Source organism: Myotis brandtii, unplaced genomic scaffold, assembly GCF_000412655.1.
Source record: "Myotis brandtii unplaced genomic scaffold, ASM41265v1 scaffold653, whole genome shotgun sequence".
NCBI lineage: Eukaryota > Metazoa > Chordata > Mammalia > Chiroptera > Vespertilionidae > Myotis > Myotis brandtii.
In genome coordinates, this window is record NW_005370535.1 from 224,907 (window position 1) to 243,254 (window position 18,348).

The window sequence follows — 18,348 nt, forward strand, 5'->3', positions numbered from 1 at the left end:
AGGCGTAACATGTTCTCAAAAAATTAGGGTTGGCACGCAGAAGAATTTTGAGTCAGAGATTTTGCTGGTTTTGGCACGCACTCACAAAAAGGTTGCCCACCCCTGAGCTAGAGTGATGGGGGCCCTAGCCAGTTTGCTCAGTGGATAGAGTGTCGCCTGGTCCCGGGTTTGATTCCTGTCAAGGGGGACATACTGGTTGCAGGCTCCTCCCTGGCCCAGGCTGTGGACTGGGCTCATATAGGAGGCAACCAATCTATGTGTTTCTCTCACATTGATGTTTTTCTCTGTCTTTCCCCCTCCCTTCCACTCTCTCTAAAAATCAATGGAAAAAATATCCTCAGGTGAGGATTAAAAAAAAAAAAAAAAAAGCTAGTGATGGGGAAAAACAGAAGGCACAGGAACCAGAACAATCATAGTGAAAGCTCAGTGGTTATAAAAATAAAATAAAAAAGAATAAAATATAAGCTTTAAGCATACTTTTTTGCAGAGAAGTTAGTCACACACAAAAAAAATCTCTGCCTTGGAAAGACATTCACACCATAGAAAACTGTTAACGTATAAACTGACACATTAAAGGCTGAATTATTTACAGAGTCTCTAGAATGTCTACCAGCACATTTGATTCAGCGTGCGAACTCCACACATCACAACACAAACAGAAGCTAATCTTTTTTCCTTAATGGAAAATTAAGCTCTTCACAGAATACAAGATTCCACTTGAATAATTCTACTCTGGCTTCTATATCAACAGATTTGAACAACATGGCAATCTCAATTTCTAGGCAATAAAAAAAAATCGCTTGTTACTGAAGCAAAACACTACCTCCATCTACTTACTGTAGGCAAGAATTGAACACAAAATGAATTGAAGTTGTTTGTTTTTCTTAATATGTAGCCTCTGATTTATTAACCCACTTTTTGCTGAAGTTGCCGAAACGCAACCCTGGTTACACTTTGAGATTCCCACAAGTGCATCCTGTTTTCTTTGGTGCCAGAAATGCCTCCCCTTCTGTTCAAAGCAGCAGCTCCATGGAACTGGGAAAGGGGAGAGGATCCTGGACACCTGGAAATTCAATATGTGGCTCCAGATATTTTATTTAAAACAAAGAAAAGACAGCTCCAAGGGAAGCATGGACACAGCTGACGTGCCCTTGGCAGCTGCCCTTGGACCTCTCTGGCAGCCCCTTCCTTCCCTTATGCCCACCTTTGAGAAGATACACACGGAAACACAGTAACATGAGCATACATTATTTAATGTTTATAGAACCTAGAATTACTAATAAGAAAACCTATTTAAATTCTAGAGCATCTTTCTTGGTTCAAATTGTAAAAGCATGAAATCTAAGTTCTGTATACTTAGATCAATTTGAAGAGTATCATAATTTTTTATTTTTTAAAATTTATTGTTGAAAGTATTAGAGTATCATAATTTAATACCCCAAACCACTGGCATTTGTGGGCAAGTCTATGGACTGATCAGAACTGGTTTCCTATTTTTTTTTGTTAAGATTCTAAAGCATTAAGTGTAAAGGCAATGTCCATGCATCTCAATGACCAATTTCCTTCCTGAGTTCTTAAGCATATGATACTATATCCACCTAAAAATGAATTCCTTCTGCAACATGCCTCTATCAAAGACCAACACATTGCTTTATGGCTACAGTCCTGCAAGAAGGGGAGGGGATGAAGAAAAGTTCCAAACAGAGTTTATAACAAACATACAAAAGATTACCACAAATCATTCTTTAGTAGATTTCTTTAACTATCACATTTTTCAAAAGTAAACAAATTGGCTATATTTGCCACAACTCAAAGTGGAGCATAAATTTAAATGATGTATTTGTTTTGTTCAATGATAGGAGGCTAATATTACATTAATATCTTTTCTTCCTGTCAAGAGTTATTTACATATGTACAGTATTTCAGTTAAAAATAAAATATAATACCATAAACTACATTTTATAGGAAAGCATAAGGCAGCCAAATGTGCAAGTCTTTAAAGACTGAAAAACTTCTAATAAACTACGTTATTTGGGGAGGCTTTAAATAATATAGTCTATCATAGAGAAAACAAACTGCTTACGAGTAACCTGAGGCTGTGGCGGCCCCCACACCCAGTTAACCACCTGGTTCTAGGACCTTTCAGACCCTGGATCAGGTAGGTGGGGCACAGAAGCATGGCACAGACCGGTCCCAGGTGCAGTCCCATGACTGCATGTGGGAAAGGGGTCATTTGACTGTGTAGTGTCAGAGTTTCAGAAGTTTCCCTCCCTCAGCAGGTCTGATTACATAAGAGATGTGCCCCAAGTACAGAAGGAGCGATTGTGAGCGATCCCAGAGCTCAATTCCGTTTCTCCAGCATGGTAGTGTCCACAAGATTCCCCCGCTTTGGCTCCAGCGTGGCAAAAAAGGAGACATCTTGGTCCCGGTCTGACTGCAAAGCTAAGATGGTCTCTTCAACGATTTCAAGATGAGGGTGGCCGGCATTTCTAAAGTACGCTAGAGAGAGAAACCATGAGTTTGAATCACGTGTGCCATGAATTGTGTTCTAAAACATCTTCTACTTTGGGGGTTCTTAAACCAAATCTTAGGACAATACATCATTTTTCAAAGAATTATCCTATAAATAAGTCCTTTAAAGTGATCAAATTGCTTTAATCAAAGAGTATATACTAATTTTAAAAATATACTCCTAAGAATTGGTAGGCATATTTAGAAAATGATAACTAAAAAACTTTCACTATTATCTTTTCTTCCCTCCAGTATTAGTGAACTATCCAAGGCCCCTACCTTATACTAAGTCCTGTTCAGGTGAAAATAACTGACCAGGTTGAGCAATATATTTTTTCTTACTGACTACAAGACCAGACCATTAAAACCTAATTGTAGTTCAGGCTTAAATTTGCTACCTTTCATAATCTGTATATCATAACTCAAAATTTGCAGTTTCCTTCCTTTCTAGATTATGTAATATTTTGCATTTTAGCATGTTGATTAAATGTAAAAACTGAACCACGTTGATTTCCTCAGTCCTTTTGTGAATAACATAAAATATACATGAAAGTGAATGTATTAACTTATATCATAAATCGGAAGTGTGCTATCACATGACTTGCCACGATTTCCTGGAGAGGAAACCTCATTGCTACCTGATCAAGTTTAAGATGTATAAGCTCAGAAAGCTGGTGCACGTACCCTTGTCCAAGAGTGTCTGCCTCAGAGCTTTGGCGAGCAACACCCTGACATTGGGCACAGGGTCTGAGGCAAGGCTTAGAAGGCTGGGGAGTAAGTGTTCAACAAACTGGTCCACAGGGATACACTCCTCACTCACCACTGCCTGTGATGAAAAGATAAAGAACTGACATTTCAATGGTGATCAGCACGGTTCTCCTCAAAACACCCACTTCTGTAATCCCAAAGAAGCAGTTTCAGAATCTGTGGGTCTGAGGGGCATGTGTGTCTTAACTTAAAACTCTCAACCACTGATCTGGTCAGAAACACAGTTAACATTTTGTAGCTCCTCACCAAGCACTGAGGTACAAGTGGTACAATATCTGGTGGAGAAAGCAAAGGCTTTGAGTCAGACAGGTCCAGGTTCAAAACCTGACTTGGTCATTTACTGCCTTTGTGGCCTTGCTTCACCTTCCTGGTCCTCTGTTTTCTCATCTGTACAATGGTAAGGTGGTGGGGATGGCAGATCATTCTTGCAGAGGCTAGCATAGTGACCACCAGTAAGGGTGAAGAATCCTCACCTCCATCACTCACTGGAGCCCAAGCTCTGAGGGCAGGGGCCAAGCCTGTCAAGTGACAGCCAGACCACTGACCCCATCCAGTACCTGGCTTCTGTAAACAAGGCTCCTGTACCACCACCAGCATCTGCTCACTGCTTCTCTACTTAAGAAGTCTTACCAGTGTTCGCACGTTGAATTCTCACAGCCAGCCCTGGCGGCCTAGTTTTATAGATGAGGAAATTCTGGTCCAATGTGGTAGTGACCAGCAAGCAGCAGCAGGGTGGAGATTCCAAACCAGGTGTGCGGAATCTATAGATCTGTCTCCTACAGATCTTCCCACTGCTGGGAACTGCAGCAGCTACCACGTACTGAGTGTCCTCCAGGTGCCGGCACATGCACGGTGACTCAGAAGCATCGGCTCATTAAAGCCTCAGGACCACACCAGGAGGCAGGCATGGAAGCTGCTCCCCCATTTCACCGGTGCAAAGGCGGTGCAGAGAGGCTGCTTGGCCCCAGGCTTCAAGCTGGTGGTTTGGCTCTAAGTCGGCCCTCAACCTCCAGGTGGTGCTCTCTCCCTGGGGCTGCAATTTAGTAATAATCAACATGACCCTTAGCAAGGAGTCTTGGCTGAGCCCTTTCCTTGTGCTGCTATTACTGTGGGTTTTCTAAATGTTTAATGATGAATTTAATGAAAGTGCAAAAAAAAATTTGTTCTTGAACAAAATCGTTTTGGCATCTTTTACTTTTGTTTCATCATGCAGTTTCTAAATCTGAGATGAAGAATCTATGTATATAAAAGGCTAATATGCTAAGTGTCCCTCCGCCTGTCCGACTGGTTGCTATGACGTGCACTGACCACCAGGGGGCAGACGCTCAACGCAGGAGCTGCCAAGCTGCAGTGACTTGGCAGCAGCGGTTCTTGGGTGACGCACCCCAAAACCAGAGAGGAGGGAGCCCAATTCCTCGCAGGGCTGCGTGACTCCACCTTCGGCCTTGGGTTATGTTGTTGCTGGGGCACAATCGTCCCCGAATCTGGTTTACTGCACACTTGTGTTTGTGTTCCACACCCTGTACAACAGCAACTTTGCAGAGTGCCCTCTCGCACATCGGGACCCCTCGGGGGATGTTGGAGAGCTGGTTTCAGCCTGATCCCCACAGGCCAGGCCACGCTGAGGGACCCCACTGGCCGGAGAGACCCCGCTGACTCCGCAGACACCGGGGAGGGGCCACGGGAGGTTGGCTCCAGGGCGTGTCCAGCCCGTCTCGCCCAGACCCACCCCGCCGGCCACCTTCTAATTAATTCCCTTTCAATGTGCACAAATCCATGCACTGGGTCACTAGTTTAAAGATAAAAGCAAAAATACCTCATTCACCCTTTCTCCAAAAATGATTTGGAGCTCCAACTTCTTTACAAGCCTATGAATTTGGCATTTCTCAAAGTGATGGCCAAAGTACCCCTATGACGCCCCTCCAGCCCAACAGGGGCCCTGGTGAGTCCTTCAATGGGAGAAGTCAGGAAGGCGAGAAGGGGGCTTTGGGGTCTGAGGTCAGGTGGAGTCCAATCATGGTTTTCCTGTATTGCTGACAAAGCTGGGTGGCGGGTTCCCAAGATTTATTACACTAGTCCAGTGATGGCGAACCTTTTGAGCTTGGCGTGTCAGCATTTTGAAAAACCCTAACTTAATTCTGGTGCCGTGTCACATATAGAAATTTTTTGATATTTGCAACCATAGTAAAACAAAGACTTATATTTTTGATATTTATTTTAAATATTTAAATGCCATTTAACAAAGAAAAATCAACCAAAAAAATGAGTTCGCGTGTCACCTCTGACAGGCGTGTCATAGGTTCGCCATCACTGCACTAGTCCCTCTACCTTTGTGCATGCTCGAAAATGTGCATAAAGAAAGGTTAAGACTTTTAAAATAACACGTTAGCAGAAAATACTTCCTGTGTGATCTTGAGCAAGTTACTTAACCTCTCTGGGCTTCAACTGCTTCATCTAAAAATCAGTCTTAAATGGATGTACCAAACTCAACACACAGTAGATCTTATTCCTGAGGATTAGACACCTGGCACACAGAGGCGTTCAAGAAATGGCAGCCACCCTCCCCAGCCAAACGTGAATCACACCCTCATGTCCAAGATGCTAAGTAGAGAGGGTGAGTTGAGGAGCTGGACAGGCTGACATGAACTTCACTCAAACAATATTAAATAGTCTCTGCCCTAACCTGCTGCTCTGTCCTTCACTACCCCGCTTCCTCCCAAGGCAGCTGGCCATGGTGAGGGGCAGAGATGCACACAGCCCTGGACTGGACATGGCAGGAGCAGGGCTCTGGGTCTGGCCCTCACCTCACGATGGAAGGTGCTGGGAGGACAGGAGCTTGTCTCCAGCATCAAGAGCATGTCTGGCAAATAGTAGGTGCTCAATCAATATCTACAAGACAAGTACATGTACAGGTTGGGAAACCCTGAGTCACTGTGCCTGACTGGGCTGGTTCCAATCTGCTGTGAGATAAGGGGGTTTGGTCCACTGATCCCCAAGTTCAGGCCTGGATTCTTCGTCTGGGGCACCTGATAGCAACACATGGCAACTGTGTGCCCAGGGCAGATTCCCCCAGGCCAGGCTCACCTGGCAAATGAAAGCGAAAGCTTGCCTTCCAACCCACTTCGAACAGTGCCGGAACCTTAGGATGAGTTCACTGATGAAATTTACCCCCAAAGCACTTTCACTGTTTGAATAGAATTTCTGCAGAATTGCCACAACCTGTGAAAAAAATCAGAAGAGCAAATATAAAATGCTGCCATCTATTTGAATTATGAATACTACTTTACATGGAAACTAGACATTTTTATGTACCCTTCCATCTTAAAAATAAATTTATAAGCATGGGGGAAAGTAATTTTTGTTATAGTAATCATTAGAACACAGAGGAAAAAAGATGTTTAAATATATAGAAATACACAGACACACACACATAAAGCCCTTAATTAAAATAAAATTTAACAAGGGACTGGCACTGAAAAAATACATCATTAATCTTAAAATTCCAAATTTGAGAAAATGTACCCTTGCATAATAGCTAAATCATTACCTTTCAGAACATGTCATTTTTATAAAATTTTAATACCATTAGTAAATCAATAATATTTTCAAATGAGATTCTCCTCCTTTACCCCAGTCTTCAGCTGGTGTAAACCCTTATCAAATAGGATCTACTTTGTTTACTAACTACTTTTCTATAAATTCATGCTGTAGACTAAACCCAACCCGGGTTTAAAAGAAACACTAAGCCACTATTTAAAGGGTTTCACTTATAAAATGACTTACCCACAATTTCCATCCCTGAAACATACAGCTTAACAAAAAGGCTATCTTACAAACTGATAAAACTATCATACAGTTCCTAATTCTAAAATATAAAAGCTGGTTTCACAGGTAAACTGACAAATTAAGCCCAGAAAAAAAATAAAGGAGTTAAAAATGGAAGAAACATAAATATTAGTATTTCCAAAAATCATAAACAGAAAAAGCCATGATTCCTTACTAGTCTGAAGGAGATCCACCGCACTTCAGAAACTTTGTCTGCACACAGCTTTAAGGCAATATGCACTAAATAATCATAGACCTCACTGGGATTATAGAGTTCCAGAATTAGTATCAGCTGCCTGAAATGTAAAAGAAAAAGAAATTGTTTTGGGAGGCAAAACCCCATCTTATTTCTTTCTCTTTACTCTTACTTCATCTTATAGATTAAAAAAAACAACAACAAAAACAGCCATTCTGGGAGGAAGGGCAATGAAGACCGAGGGAGGCTTCCGGTCAAGGAAACGCAGAGTACTGAGTGAAATGGCCACGCAAAGAACAGTGGGGAAAAACCTGAATTCCTCATCTCACACACACAAACAAATCCAATAAAAAGGACATAAATTACACTTGGTAAAACAGGGGTTGAGAAATTTATGAATAGGGATTTACTATTTCAATTTTAGGTTATCAGTTGGAAAGCACATAAAACTTCAAAAATCAGATAACCTAAAAATAGCCAGAACACTGAAATTCCCAAAGATCAACAGACGAAGGAACACTCTGATGAGATTTCACTGCCTCCACAGTGATCCTGGAGCTGCACATTAAATTTCTGTTTTTGCTGGCCGGCTCCGGCTCTGCAGAGCTTTTCAATCCCAGCCGGTCCGCTTGGAGAGAAATAACAGCGATTTACTCGAAGGGGGGAATTCATCCTCGGGCTGGTGGGGAAATCTACTGCAGAGCTCTCACTGCTTTCTACATGGGGATGGGGAGAAGGTTATGAAAATAAATGGCATTATTTCCACACTGGCAACAAAAGGAAATGAAAAAGAGATTGAAGGAAGTTAGAACCAGAAGCCAGGAGTGCTGGTGAATATTTTCATATCAAAAAGCACTGTTTTCAGGAAAATGATACCAGTATCATGGGCACAGGAGCACAGAATTCTTATCAGTGGCTTTGGCTTCAATAACCAAGGCAGATATGGGAGACAGCGCTCAGAGATAATGCTGTCTGGCCATGCTAGCTGAGCCACACCACACCTCAGCTCCATCCCCAAACCGGTGTTGTCCGGGTCCGGGTCCCCTGGCCCCGGTACCCAGCCCCGGGAAGCAGGTCAGCCCATCCTCGGTCCCCTGACCCCGTCCTCGTCCCCGGGAAGCACGTCAGCCCGTCCCCATCCCCAGCCGCGTCCCCTTCTCCGCCCCCCACCCAGTTCCCAGCCCTGGAAAGCCGGTCAGCCCGCCCCCAGACGGACCTGGCGGAGTTTCCGCACACTGCCGCTAGAGGGCACAATGCTTTCATGAAAAACTTGGGCCTATTTTTGTCTCTGTTCTCTTAGAACATAGGCTGGGAACATAGCATAACGACTAAAACCTCAATCGCTCAAATTAAGCATAATGATTAAAGATCACAGCAAAGAGAAAATCTTTTAGTTTGCCCCCGGCATCGGCCAAATCATATCCTGAATAGCTGCAAAAGCTTGATGGATTTCTACAGGGAAGATAATTATTTGAGAGATTTCTAGTTGAGAGGAAGGAAAATGAAAACTAAAGATACTGAAATAAATCTCGACAAGGTGAAAACTAAAACCCAAACAACCACCACCACAAACAAATCCACTCGATACTGCGGAAATCATATTATGCACCTCGGGAAGGAGAATTATTTAAAGTGATGCTTTCACTCTATTAGAATCGCTAAAACCTTTCCCTTTCCCTTCGCCGGCACAGACGGAATTAAATAACTCCTTCACACACAAAATGAGGTACAGATCTGAGCCACCTTGGGGGACAGTTTTATTTAATAATCGTCTCATCTGCGCTAGACCTTTTCATATCTCTCACTGCAGCGTCATGTTCTTTGGAAGCTGAAGTGCCTAAACCACACTGTGCCCTGCAGAGAGGGCTACACTCAGAATGTTCAAGAAAGCGCTGGCAAAAAACTGCTCCGATTAATAGGAAAATACTGAAGAGTGGGTGATTCATCTTTTATTTGGTTCGAATAAATTGCTTTATAGAACAGCAGAACACTTTAATTCCAAAGTGACTCGGGCCCTGTCTTCATCTGAAAATGAATGTCTCCCCGGAGACAGAGGTATTTGTAACTTAGAGCTTTGGAGTTTGGTTTATCCCTTAATAAAAACATAATCTCTTTATCCCAAAGAACACTATTACTGCTAGTTTAGAAATCAATTACAAGGTAGGAAAATGAAGACTTATTCCATCTAATTGCCTTCTCATAGCCCCACACAGGTTTTACTTACTCTGCTAGTTCATATCGAAACCTCCAATTCCTGCTGTTATCGGTCACTACAAATTCTTGAAGCTGATAAAGATATTCTCTCCTCTTGTCTTCATGAAGCAACTATTTTTTAAAAATGTATATATAAATAAAAATATATAATCTCTCAACATGAGCCCACATATACTGTTTTATTTTACTTCAGATTATACGTTTGTCACCAGCAAGAACTGTGCCTTCCCCTGCTGCCTGGACCACCCAGTGGGGCTGTGTGGACGCTGCTGTGAACAGACGCCATGCAGCCCTGAGTGCCTCCAGCCTTTTCCCCGGGCTCCTGCATGACCTGGGTGTCCTCAGTATCCCTAGCTCTTCCTCCTGCAGGACTCCTGCCTCGAGGAGCCCCATCTGTGTGTGTTCACGAGGTAGTACCATGGCTGTTTCCCAGGAGTGGGCCCTGCTCGCTGGCTCCTGTGCCACAGGAAACCCTAAGCTGGGCACCAAAGCCCTTCCAGGCAGCTCAGCTCGGGGATGAAAGTAATTCATTTCTCCGGGCCATTTTAAATTCTTATTTTTGCACTCATCATTCCTTTAGGGGGAAAAAAGCAGGGAAGCAGCAACGTCTTGCAGAAAAGCCCTGCATGCAGAGTGAGCTTGATTCCAGCCGGGCTCAGAGCTGGGCAAGACCCCCACTGACTCAGGGAGCACGCTGGCCTACCTGTCCACACCCCTCGCAGAATTAGACCTCTGAGGTGCAGGGAGATAGGAGGAGAGGTGTAAAAACATCTACCCATCACCAAAAGAACACCCATTGTAAGATTTTGGATGGTATGTTTGAACTAAAAAACCCAGACACCTGTGTTGTTGTTTTTTCCTCTGGTACTCTACACATGCAGGGTTTAAAAAACTGTTTTGAAGAGGGGAGGTTTGTTTTGTGTTTTTTTAATCCTTCTTCCTACCTTTAGGAAATCATACAGGTGTTTAAGAACTCCTATTCGTACTTCGTCCAGGTCTTTTAAAAATCCATTGAAGATGGGTACCAGGTCAGCAGCTGTTAACTGATCCCCGAGAATCACAGCCAGCTCATGGATGGAGAAGGCCAGGGTCCGACGTACCTTCCACTGGGTGCACAGCAGACAGAAGCCACAGAAAGCAAGCACAGCGCCATGTTATCAAAAGGTGAGGGCTATTTCTGGAGAAAAACTGATGCTACCAGGTGTTGGCCACTTAAAGCTTTCTTTCCTCCAAGATCTGTAAACGTGGCAGCCACGACCACGTAAATTCAGGCCGTGAGCCCAGCTGCAGCTTCCCGCCTCTTCCTCGTCAGATGACTCACTTGTGCTCACGTGCGACTCTTACCTTCACGTCGGAAGCGAGCGTTGCGTATGTATCCTTCAGGCAGTGCCAATTCTGCCTGCCCAGCGTAAGCGCCACCCCTGGGAGGCTGTATGCACAGTGCTTGGCTATGTCGCTATCAACAGTCTGGGCTCGAGCTGGGTCGGTCATCGACACATACTCATCCAATAGGGGCTGAGGAATAATATCCTGGGAAACAGGAGAGAAAGGAAACCATCATGCTTGCTGGAAAGAAAGAGAAGACACAAAAAGCAAGGAGTTTGGAACTTGAAGGTAAAAACAGAAAATCAGAAAACGCAAGAGGCCTTCCTGAAGCTTCAAGTTGGTGAACTTCTTGTTCCCTCAGTTTTCTACTTGGACTGAAGTTAATGTCCACACTCACCTTTGCTAAACTCAGCCAATGTTTGATGTCATAAAGAACAGTCTAGAACAGCCGTGGGCAAACTACGGCCCGCGGGCCGGATTCGGCCCGTTTGAAATGAATAAAACTAAAAAAAAAAAGACCGTACCCTTTTATGTAATGATGTTTACTTTGAATTTATATTAGTTCACACAAACACTCCATCCATGCTTTTGTTCCGGCCCTCCGGTCCAGTTTAAGAACCCATTGTGGCCCTCGAGTCAAAAAGTTTGCCCACCCCTGCTCTAGAATGTTGGTTTGTCTGGTGCACACGGCTCTTGAGAATAGAAACTATCTTTTCTTATAACTGCCCCCAGCACATTGGGCCTGAGCCCCTACACTCAATCATTACTACTTCTTTTCAACTGATGGAATACTGCCTTCATGAGACAGCGCCCACTTACCTTTATCTCTGTAAAGGGCAGGGGGGTACAAAATTTAGAAGCATTTAAGAGAACTCACATGGCACAAGAAGCCAATCCACAAGACAAAACAAAGCCAAGCACAGTTTGATTAAAAAAAAGCCATCAAAAACTTTTCACACACAAAGAAACAAAATGACTTGTATAAACAGACATTAAATATTAGCATAGAGATGTCAAAATTTTTCTTATGTTTGATTTACTTTAAAATACTATTCTAGATTACTCACAAGATTTTAAACACTACTTTGGAGTTTACTATTTTTTTTTACATGAGAGGAAATATTAGCACCACAGATTGTAAACTAAGATATGTCATGAATATTGATGGAAGAAAAATATTTGCTTCCAGTGTCCATTCTTAAATTTAACTCCCAGAGAAATGTAAAGTTTTAAGCTGCTTTCTTTTTAAGGAACAAACCTGTAGTTTAGATTTATTCTCCTCAAGTGGGACGGGGTCATGCCTCTGCTGGGTCCCCAGATGGTCACGGGTTCCAGGGCAGGGCTCGCCTGGAATCTGCAAAAGGGACGGGGCATGTTACCAACTGGCTGTGTGGAGGAAGCTGCCCTACTGCCCCCCTCAAGGAACCCTCTTTCAATGGCAGGAATGACTTATGCAAACCAAGACCAGAGCTTCCCATTAGGTCAAGCTCTCTCTCAGGTGTTAAAAAAAATACACTTGCATAGTTCTATATGATGTTGGGTAGGCCAGTGTGGCTTCGTAGTTGAGTGTTGACCTATGAACCAGGAGGTCACAGTTCGATTCCCAGTCAGGGCACATGCCTGGGTTGTGGACTCCATCCCCAGTAGGGGGCGTGCAGGAGGCAGCCAATCAATGATTCTCTCTCATCACTGATGTTTCTATCTCTTTTCCCTCTCCCTTCTTCTCTGAAATCAATAAAAATATATTTTTAAAAAACAAAACTGCTTGAGGCCCTTACAGAAGACAGGCTAACGCTGGCATGCACCAACAACTGGAGGCTGCGTTTATCATTCTTCAAGCCCCAGGACCTCGAGTGTGGTTACCCACAGCCCTTAAGGAACAATTGCACATTTAAGTCATGGACCACTCCTGAAAGCAGGGTGAGGTTTTCAGGAAATGGTGAAGCACACACATCCAGCACTGCCCAGGAACTGGAGAGTGCATCGGTGCTGGGCCTGAGAGAGGATGGAGAGGCACTGGGTAGCCTCATTTAATCTGAGTGAAAATGACTGATGAGGAGCGTGTACTCGGAGAGCTGTTCTGGATCTTCACATGTGCAAACACTCTTCATGTTTGCTGGTGAACCCTTACATTAGGTTAACAATTAAGATGTGCAAGAACATTCAATGGTGACATATTGGTCTCTGATCATTGACTAACGTTAACTGAGATGGGTCTGACCTTCTGCTCCAACCATAACATGGGTTCCCTACTTGCATGGAAATGTCACCCTGCCTGCCAGCTTAATAGGTTTTGACAAATCAGCTCAATATATGATCCAGGAGAGTCGATTAATATACCGATAGACGCTTTGTTGGCTGAGACACGCTACCAGAACCTTCAATCCCCAAGGTCTCCACTGAAATGTACTGCTTATTTAATAAAGGGCGTGATAAAACAGAAACGCTTTGGTATGATAACCTAAGACCTCAATTTCTCCAACTTAATAAATTCACATAGATTAATAAATAATAAATCATTTTTCTTCTTTCAGGAATTAATTTTATTCCAAAGTCTTCATTTGGAATTGTAAGTACGGTACTTATTTCAGGAGCCAAGCTTAGGTTTCCGTAACCACCACAAGTCCAGGCAGCCCCCAGAGGTACTGAGTGGTCATTTCCCCAGAAAACCGCCTCACAGTCAAGTAACAGGTCAGAAAAAGGAGGCCCCTCCTCCCACTGGGCATTTGGGGACTAAGCTGGCGAGCCAAGGTGGCAGAGTGGACATGTGGAACGGGGTCAAGTTCTGGAGCTGAGGTGCCAGCCCCCAGCCTCAGCTCCTCTCCAATTCACTGTTTGAAAGAACACAGCCCTCACTGATTAAGCTTTTTGCGTTTTTCACTTCCTTTTCCTTATTTTACAACTGGAAACATCCTGACTGATCCCACTGGAACCTAAGAGTCAAGCTGCAAATTCAAGACTCCTGATGTCCCACACCACAAACCAAGGACCAAAGACAGGGGCCCTTTAAAACCCTCCTCACAAAAGGGCCAACGTGGAGGAACAAATTCCTTTTTTTGTTGTTAATCCTCACCTAAGGATATTTTTTCCATTGCTTTTTCAGAGAGTAGAAGGGAGGACAGGAGGGAGGAAGGGGGAGAGGGAAGGAGGAAGAGAGAGAAAAAGAAACATTGATGTGAAAGAGACACATCAACTGGTTGCCTCCCCACATGCCCTGACCCGGGCAGGAAGTGAACCCACAACCCAGGTACATACCCTTGACCAGAAATTGAACCCAAGACCCTTCAGTGTGGGGCCAACACTCTGACAACTGAGCAACACTGGCCAGGGTGAGAAACTGGTTCTTTTTTCTTTTGTCCACTTCCATATATGACAGGGAAGCCTAGACTGTCACAGTCCCACCAAGGCAAATATGACCACACGTTCCTATCTACCTAACACGTCTGATTTAATAAGGGTAACATGAGTTTTCTTGCCTGTTTTTCTAAACAAACCAGCAAAATAGGATATCACCTTATTTCTTACTAATCAAGGGTAACCTTAACAAACCCTTAAACATTTTATGTTTAGGCTATTTAAATTTGTCTTTTGTCTTGCTTTTACTGGAGCAGGCCTAGCGAGTGAGGGAGGTGATACGTTAGCAGAATTGCTAAAATCAAGTTACAAACTATGTGAAATGAGAAACAACTGGTATTCTGGCCTCCGGCCTCCATTAAGGCACATGAAAATGAGAAGGTGCCAACGTGCCCATGACACTGATCATGGGCCCCTCCCTAATTTTAGTTCTTTAGTCTCACCTGACCTGTGAAGGACCCCAGCTCTAGGTGGTCCAAGTGCAAGTTTAGTGGGAATTAGGGAGGCACTGGAGCCTCCCACCAAAAGCAGCTAGGAAGCTTCTGGAGAGATGGAACTAAGAAACAAGGCACTCTCCCAGGATGGGAGTTGTCTCGCAGGACTGGTGCCAGACTACAGGGAAGGGAGGTGGGGTCTGTGGGCTCACCCAAACCTCTCCAGCAGACACAGCACGCTGGTGCCACTGCAGGAGTGACTGTGTGTTGAGAGAGTGTCTCTAAGGAGAGGGTTGAAGGCTGTGATCAACTTCTAAGGCCTCTGTCAACTTCAACCTAGAGAGGCTGTAGGAATTCACTTTCCACTCCTACTCAAACATCTAACCTCCGGTGGGCAGTGAAACAGAGCCATGATCTGGTTAACCCCTCCCCCAAGAAGCAGGTCTCATCATCTTTGGAGAAGAGGGAAGGTCCTTTTGGTCCCCCACCTTGTCTCTGTGGAGGAGAGTAAGGGTTATCAATCACCTGATTGATTGGTTGTCTAGTTATCCAAAAGATGACCTTAAGAATAAAATTAAACCTGCCATTTATCATCTCCACCAGGACCTACTAATAAGAGAGACAGCAGCTTTGAGATTTCTGTCACATCCTCAGTGGCTGAGGGAGAGGCCAGAGACTTACTGTGCTTGGTAATATCCTGGCCACAGAGGGCTCACTCTGCAGGGATGAGGCCGACGGAGCCAGCCAGCTGTCAGAGGCCGGCCTGGGATCTGAAAGGGACACTGCACTCAGACTGTCTGCCAGCGGGTGCTCGGGCTCACTCACAGAGTCCAGCTGTGCGGCCCTCAGTGCAGCTGATAGCACCTGAACTTGAGCTGCAGGGAGAGAAGTTTCAAGAATTTCAGTAACTTTATCTGATTTGTGGATGTGGGCACACCACACATACACTCACTTTCCCCACATCTGTCCCTACAATAACCATGCTCTGGGGTCCCAGAATGAGCACTCAGTCAGGCTGTGATGTTTACCACCATTAACCTTAACGACTCCAACTAAACGTCAGCCACACACACAGCATCAAATCTGAACCTGAAGTGCCTCAATTGGGAAATCAGAGCTCGACTCCATCATCTTTCACAGGAAGACAATACAATGTTACTGAATGCCGATGTCTGAGAGGCCCACTGACTCAGGGAGGGGGTTCTGCACCCTCATTTATAAAGCAGGGCACCCTCATTTATAAAGCAGGGTGGCTGCCATCTCCGCCACACATACACAGGTGCACACAAGCGCACACATGTGCAGGAGTCAATCCGGCTATGTGCACACACGCGAGTCAAGGTCCTGCTCACCCTGCTCGGCTCATGCTTTCTGTCCACAGCATGACTGTTTGAGACCCCATCACAGTCAAGATGACATATCCACATACCTTTCTGTAAACACAATCGTTTCCATGTCACAAAACATGCACACACAAGACTTCCTGCATTCTGTTTTCTACTGGTTAAATTCAATAGACCCCAAGATTCATTAAAATGCTTAGAGCATGTAGCTGGCTCCCTCCTGTGCCCAGAACAAGGACCCACCTCCTTAGTGCCACCCACCAGGCCCTCCCCATGGCCCGAGCAACATCTCCGATTACAAATACCTAAGGTGCCACTTATTTCTGAATTTTTGGGGATCACAGATCCCTCTGCACACTAAAGCAGCTTGTGGGTCCTTTTTATAAAGAAATTAAGTATGCATGTACATGTAAGATTTTACAAAATAATTCCAGGGACCTGAAAGAACCTATGAGACTCATCACTCAACTTCTCTGTATGGTGGATTCCTAGCCGTCCTTTAAAGCCCTTGTTAAATGTCAACTGCTCTGCAAGGTCTCCTCCCAGACATTTCCTCTGTCCCCAAGAATAACCAGCTTCCTGCCCTAAACTCCTGGCCCAGCCCCTGCCACACCCATGGAGGGAGGTTGTTTACAGTCCCTTCCACCTGACCATGAGGGCCTCAAGTGTCCTCACTGCTGCCCCAGCACCCAGCCAGTCCCAGCATGGAGTTTAATGGAGTTTTAGAAATACGTTTTCCAAACGCAGACTTCTGTCTACGGCTATTAGAAGTGATATGTAACATGTGCTCATTCCTTTAGCAAACACTGACTTAATTTCCTTTATCAATTTAAAGACAAAGAATAATCATAGGGCTAACTGGATTTTCACATTTCCTTTCCCGAAAGCGTCACAAATCTTTGCCCAGCAACAGCAGCAAGTGTTGTTTTTTTCCAATTTCCCCAACTCAGGGAAGAATACAAATATAGCAATGTTTCAAGAAAGAAGAGGCGTGATAATGGATATGGATTGCAGGGCCTGGCTCCCTGATCCGACGCTCAGTGGGAGTACTAGTCATAAAATGAAAAATACCCCAAAGAAGAAGCTGTCCTTTTCCTTGCTGAGACAGACCTCAAAGTTTAGCTAAGGACTGAGTTAACGCCCCAAGAGGAGCAGCAGCCATAGCTGTTCATAACTAGAAGGCATTATAACACAGCAAAGGATGTAAAAGTGGCCGAGGAGCTAATAAAATCCCCACTGCTACAGATATGCCCAAGAGCCCTCGCTCCTGTTAGAACTGACGTCAGACCTGCACGCTGCTTGCAAGGAGGCAGGACCCCTGCGGCTACCTGCAGGGAGATGCTGAGGTTCTGGCTGTAGTGAGATGTGTGTACAATGTCACCAAAGATAAGTACATGCACAATGCAGCAAGACACAGGCCCATGTGACGCACACCCCAGAAATACGCCATCCGTCTCCCCTTTCACTGTGGACAACACTGACCTTGAACATCTGGATCATTCATCATGTGCTTCTGCAAACTGTCGAGGACTTTCTGAATCTCACTCCTGGCCACATAGCTGCCACACACAGGCTCAGATCTGCAGCGGCCTTCTTCCTGCGGCCCAGCCGCACTCAGAAGCAACTCCAAGTCCTGGCTTATGTCAGGGAGAGGAGTTCGCCAATAAAGGAAATTACCGAATGCATCCTCAGGTCTCCCTGGGCAGGCCCAGGGATCAGGTGCAGGGTGACTGCTGATGGGGAGGTTGTTAATATGAGGGAGCTTCGAGAAGGCACTGGTCACCTCAGCTCCAGTCAGGCCGGAGTCCTCCATTGGGTTTTCCATCGGGCCATCACAGGAGCTCTTGACGTGCAGGAAACCACTGGTGCCCCCTGATGGGCCTCCCATGGGTGGATGTGGCTCTATCTGCCCTGGCTGTGTTGAACTGGGTTAAATTGAGGAAGGCAAACTTTTAGCACCAAGTAATAGATTGAAAGTAAAGTAGGCAAACACAGGATCCACATGCTCACAAGCCCGGTCCTCCTCCTGACCTGGCCGCCCAGCTTGCTGTGTCTCCCAGAAGATAGCAGTGTCACAAGAGGATGAGAGGTCCAAGCAGTCCCCTCTGCCCCACTGCAAGAATGATGTTCACTGAAAGTGCCACACGCAGCCGCAGCCAATCCCTCCACTACACGTATACGCCGGTGGGGAAGAGCCCAGCTTCTGCTGGCACACCTTCAGAAGCAAGACCTGCGCTCACTGCTTCTTAGGACCTCCACCAGGGGGCAGGCATGAGAAAATGAACCGGGCTGAAGTGGGCAAGTGCTGGCTGGTGGTTAACCATTGGAAAGTCTTGATGAGGAAGCCCTGCCCCAGGCCTTACAGCAGGGACTCCTT

At 45.0% G+C, this 18,348-nt stretch overlaps 1 protein-coding gene across 7 annotated transcripts in view; it reads right to left on the bottom strand.

Moving 5' to 3' along the window:
- Positions 1–1,236: 1,236 nt before the first annotated feature.
- LOC102249786 (putative serine/threonine-protein phosphatase 4 regulatory subunit 1-like) overlaps positions 1,237–18,348 on the bottom strand; it is a 78,213-nt gene continuing 61,101 nt past the window's right edge. For 4 of the 7 annotated variants that reach the window (XM_014528810.1, XM_005880771.2, XM_014528811.1 and 1 more), the window contains 10 exons: positions 17,454–17,896; positions 15,310–15,503; positions 12,099–12,194; positions 10,859–11,044; positions 10,459–10,620; positions 9,525–9,625; positions 7,280–7,400; positions 6,364–6,498; positions 3,196–3,337; positions 1,237–2,499 (listed from right to left, as the gene is read on the bottom strand). In XM_014528810.1, the coding sequence (XP_014384296.1) occupies positions 2,342–2,499; positions 3,196–3,337; positions 6,364–6,498; positions 7,280–7,400; positions 9,525–9,625; positions 10,459–10,620; positions 10,859–11,044; positions 12,099–12,194; positions 15,310–15,503; positions 17,454–17,896 (1,738 nt within the window). In that variant the 3' untranslated portion in view covers positions 1,237–2,341. Of the gene's footprint in view, positions 2,500–3,195; positions 3,338–6,363; positions 6,499–7,279; positions 7,401–7,449; positions 8,017–9,524; positions 9,626–10,458; positions 10,621–10,858; positions 11,045–12,098; positions 12,195–15,309; positions 15,504–17,453; positions 17,897–18,348 lie in introns of those variants that run through there. The other 3 variants (XM_014528812.1, XR_001359540.1, XM_014528813.1) reach the window with 3 other exon arrangements.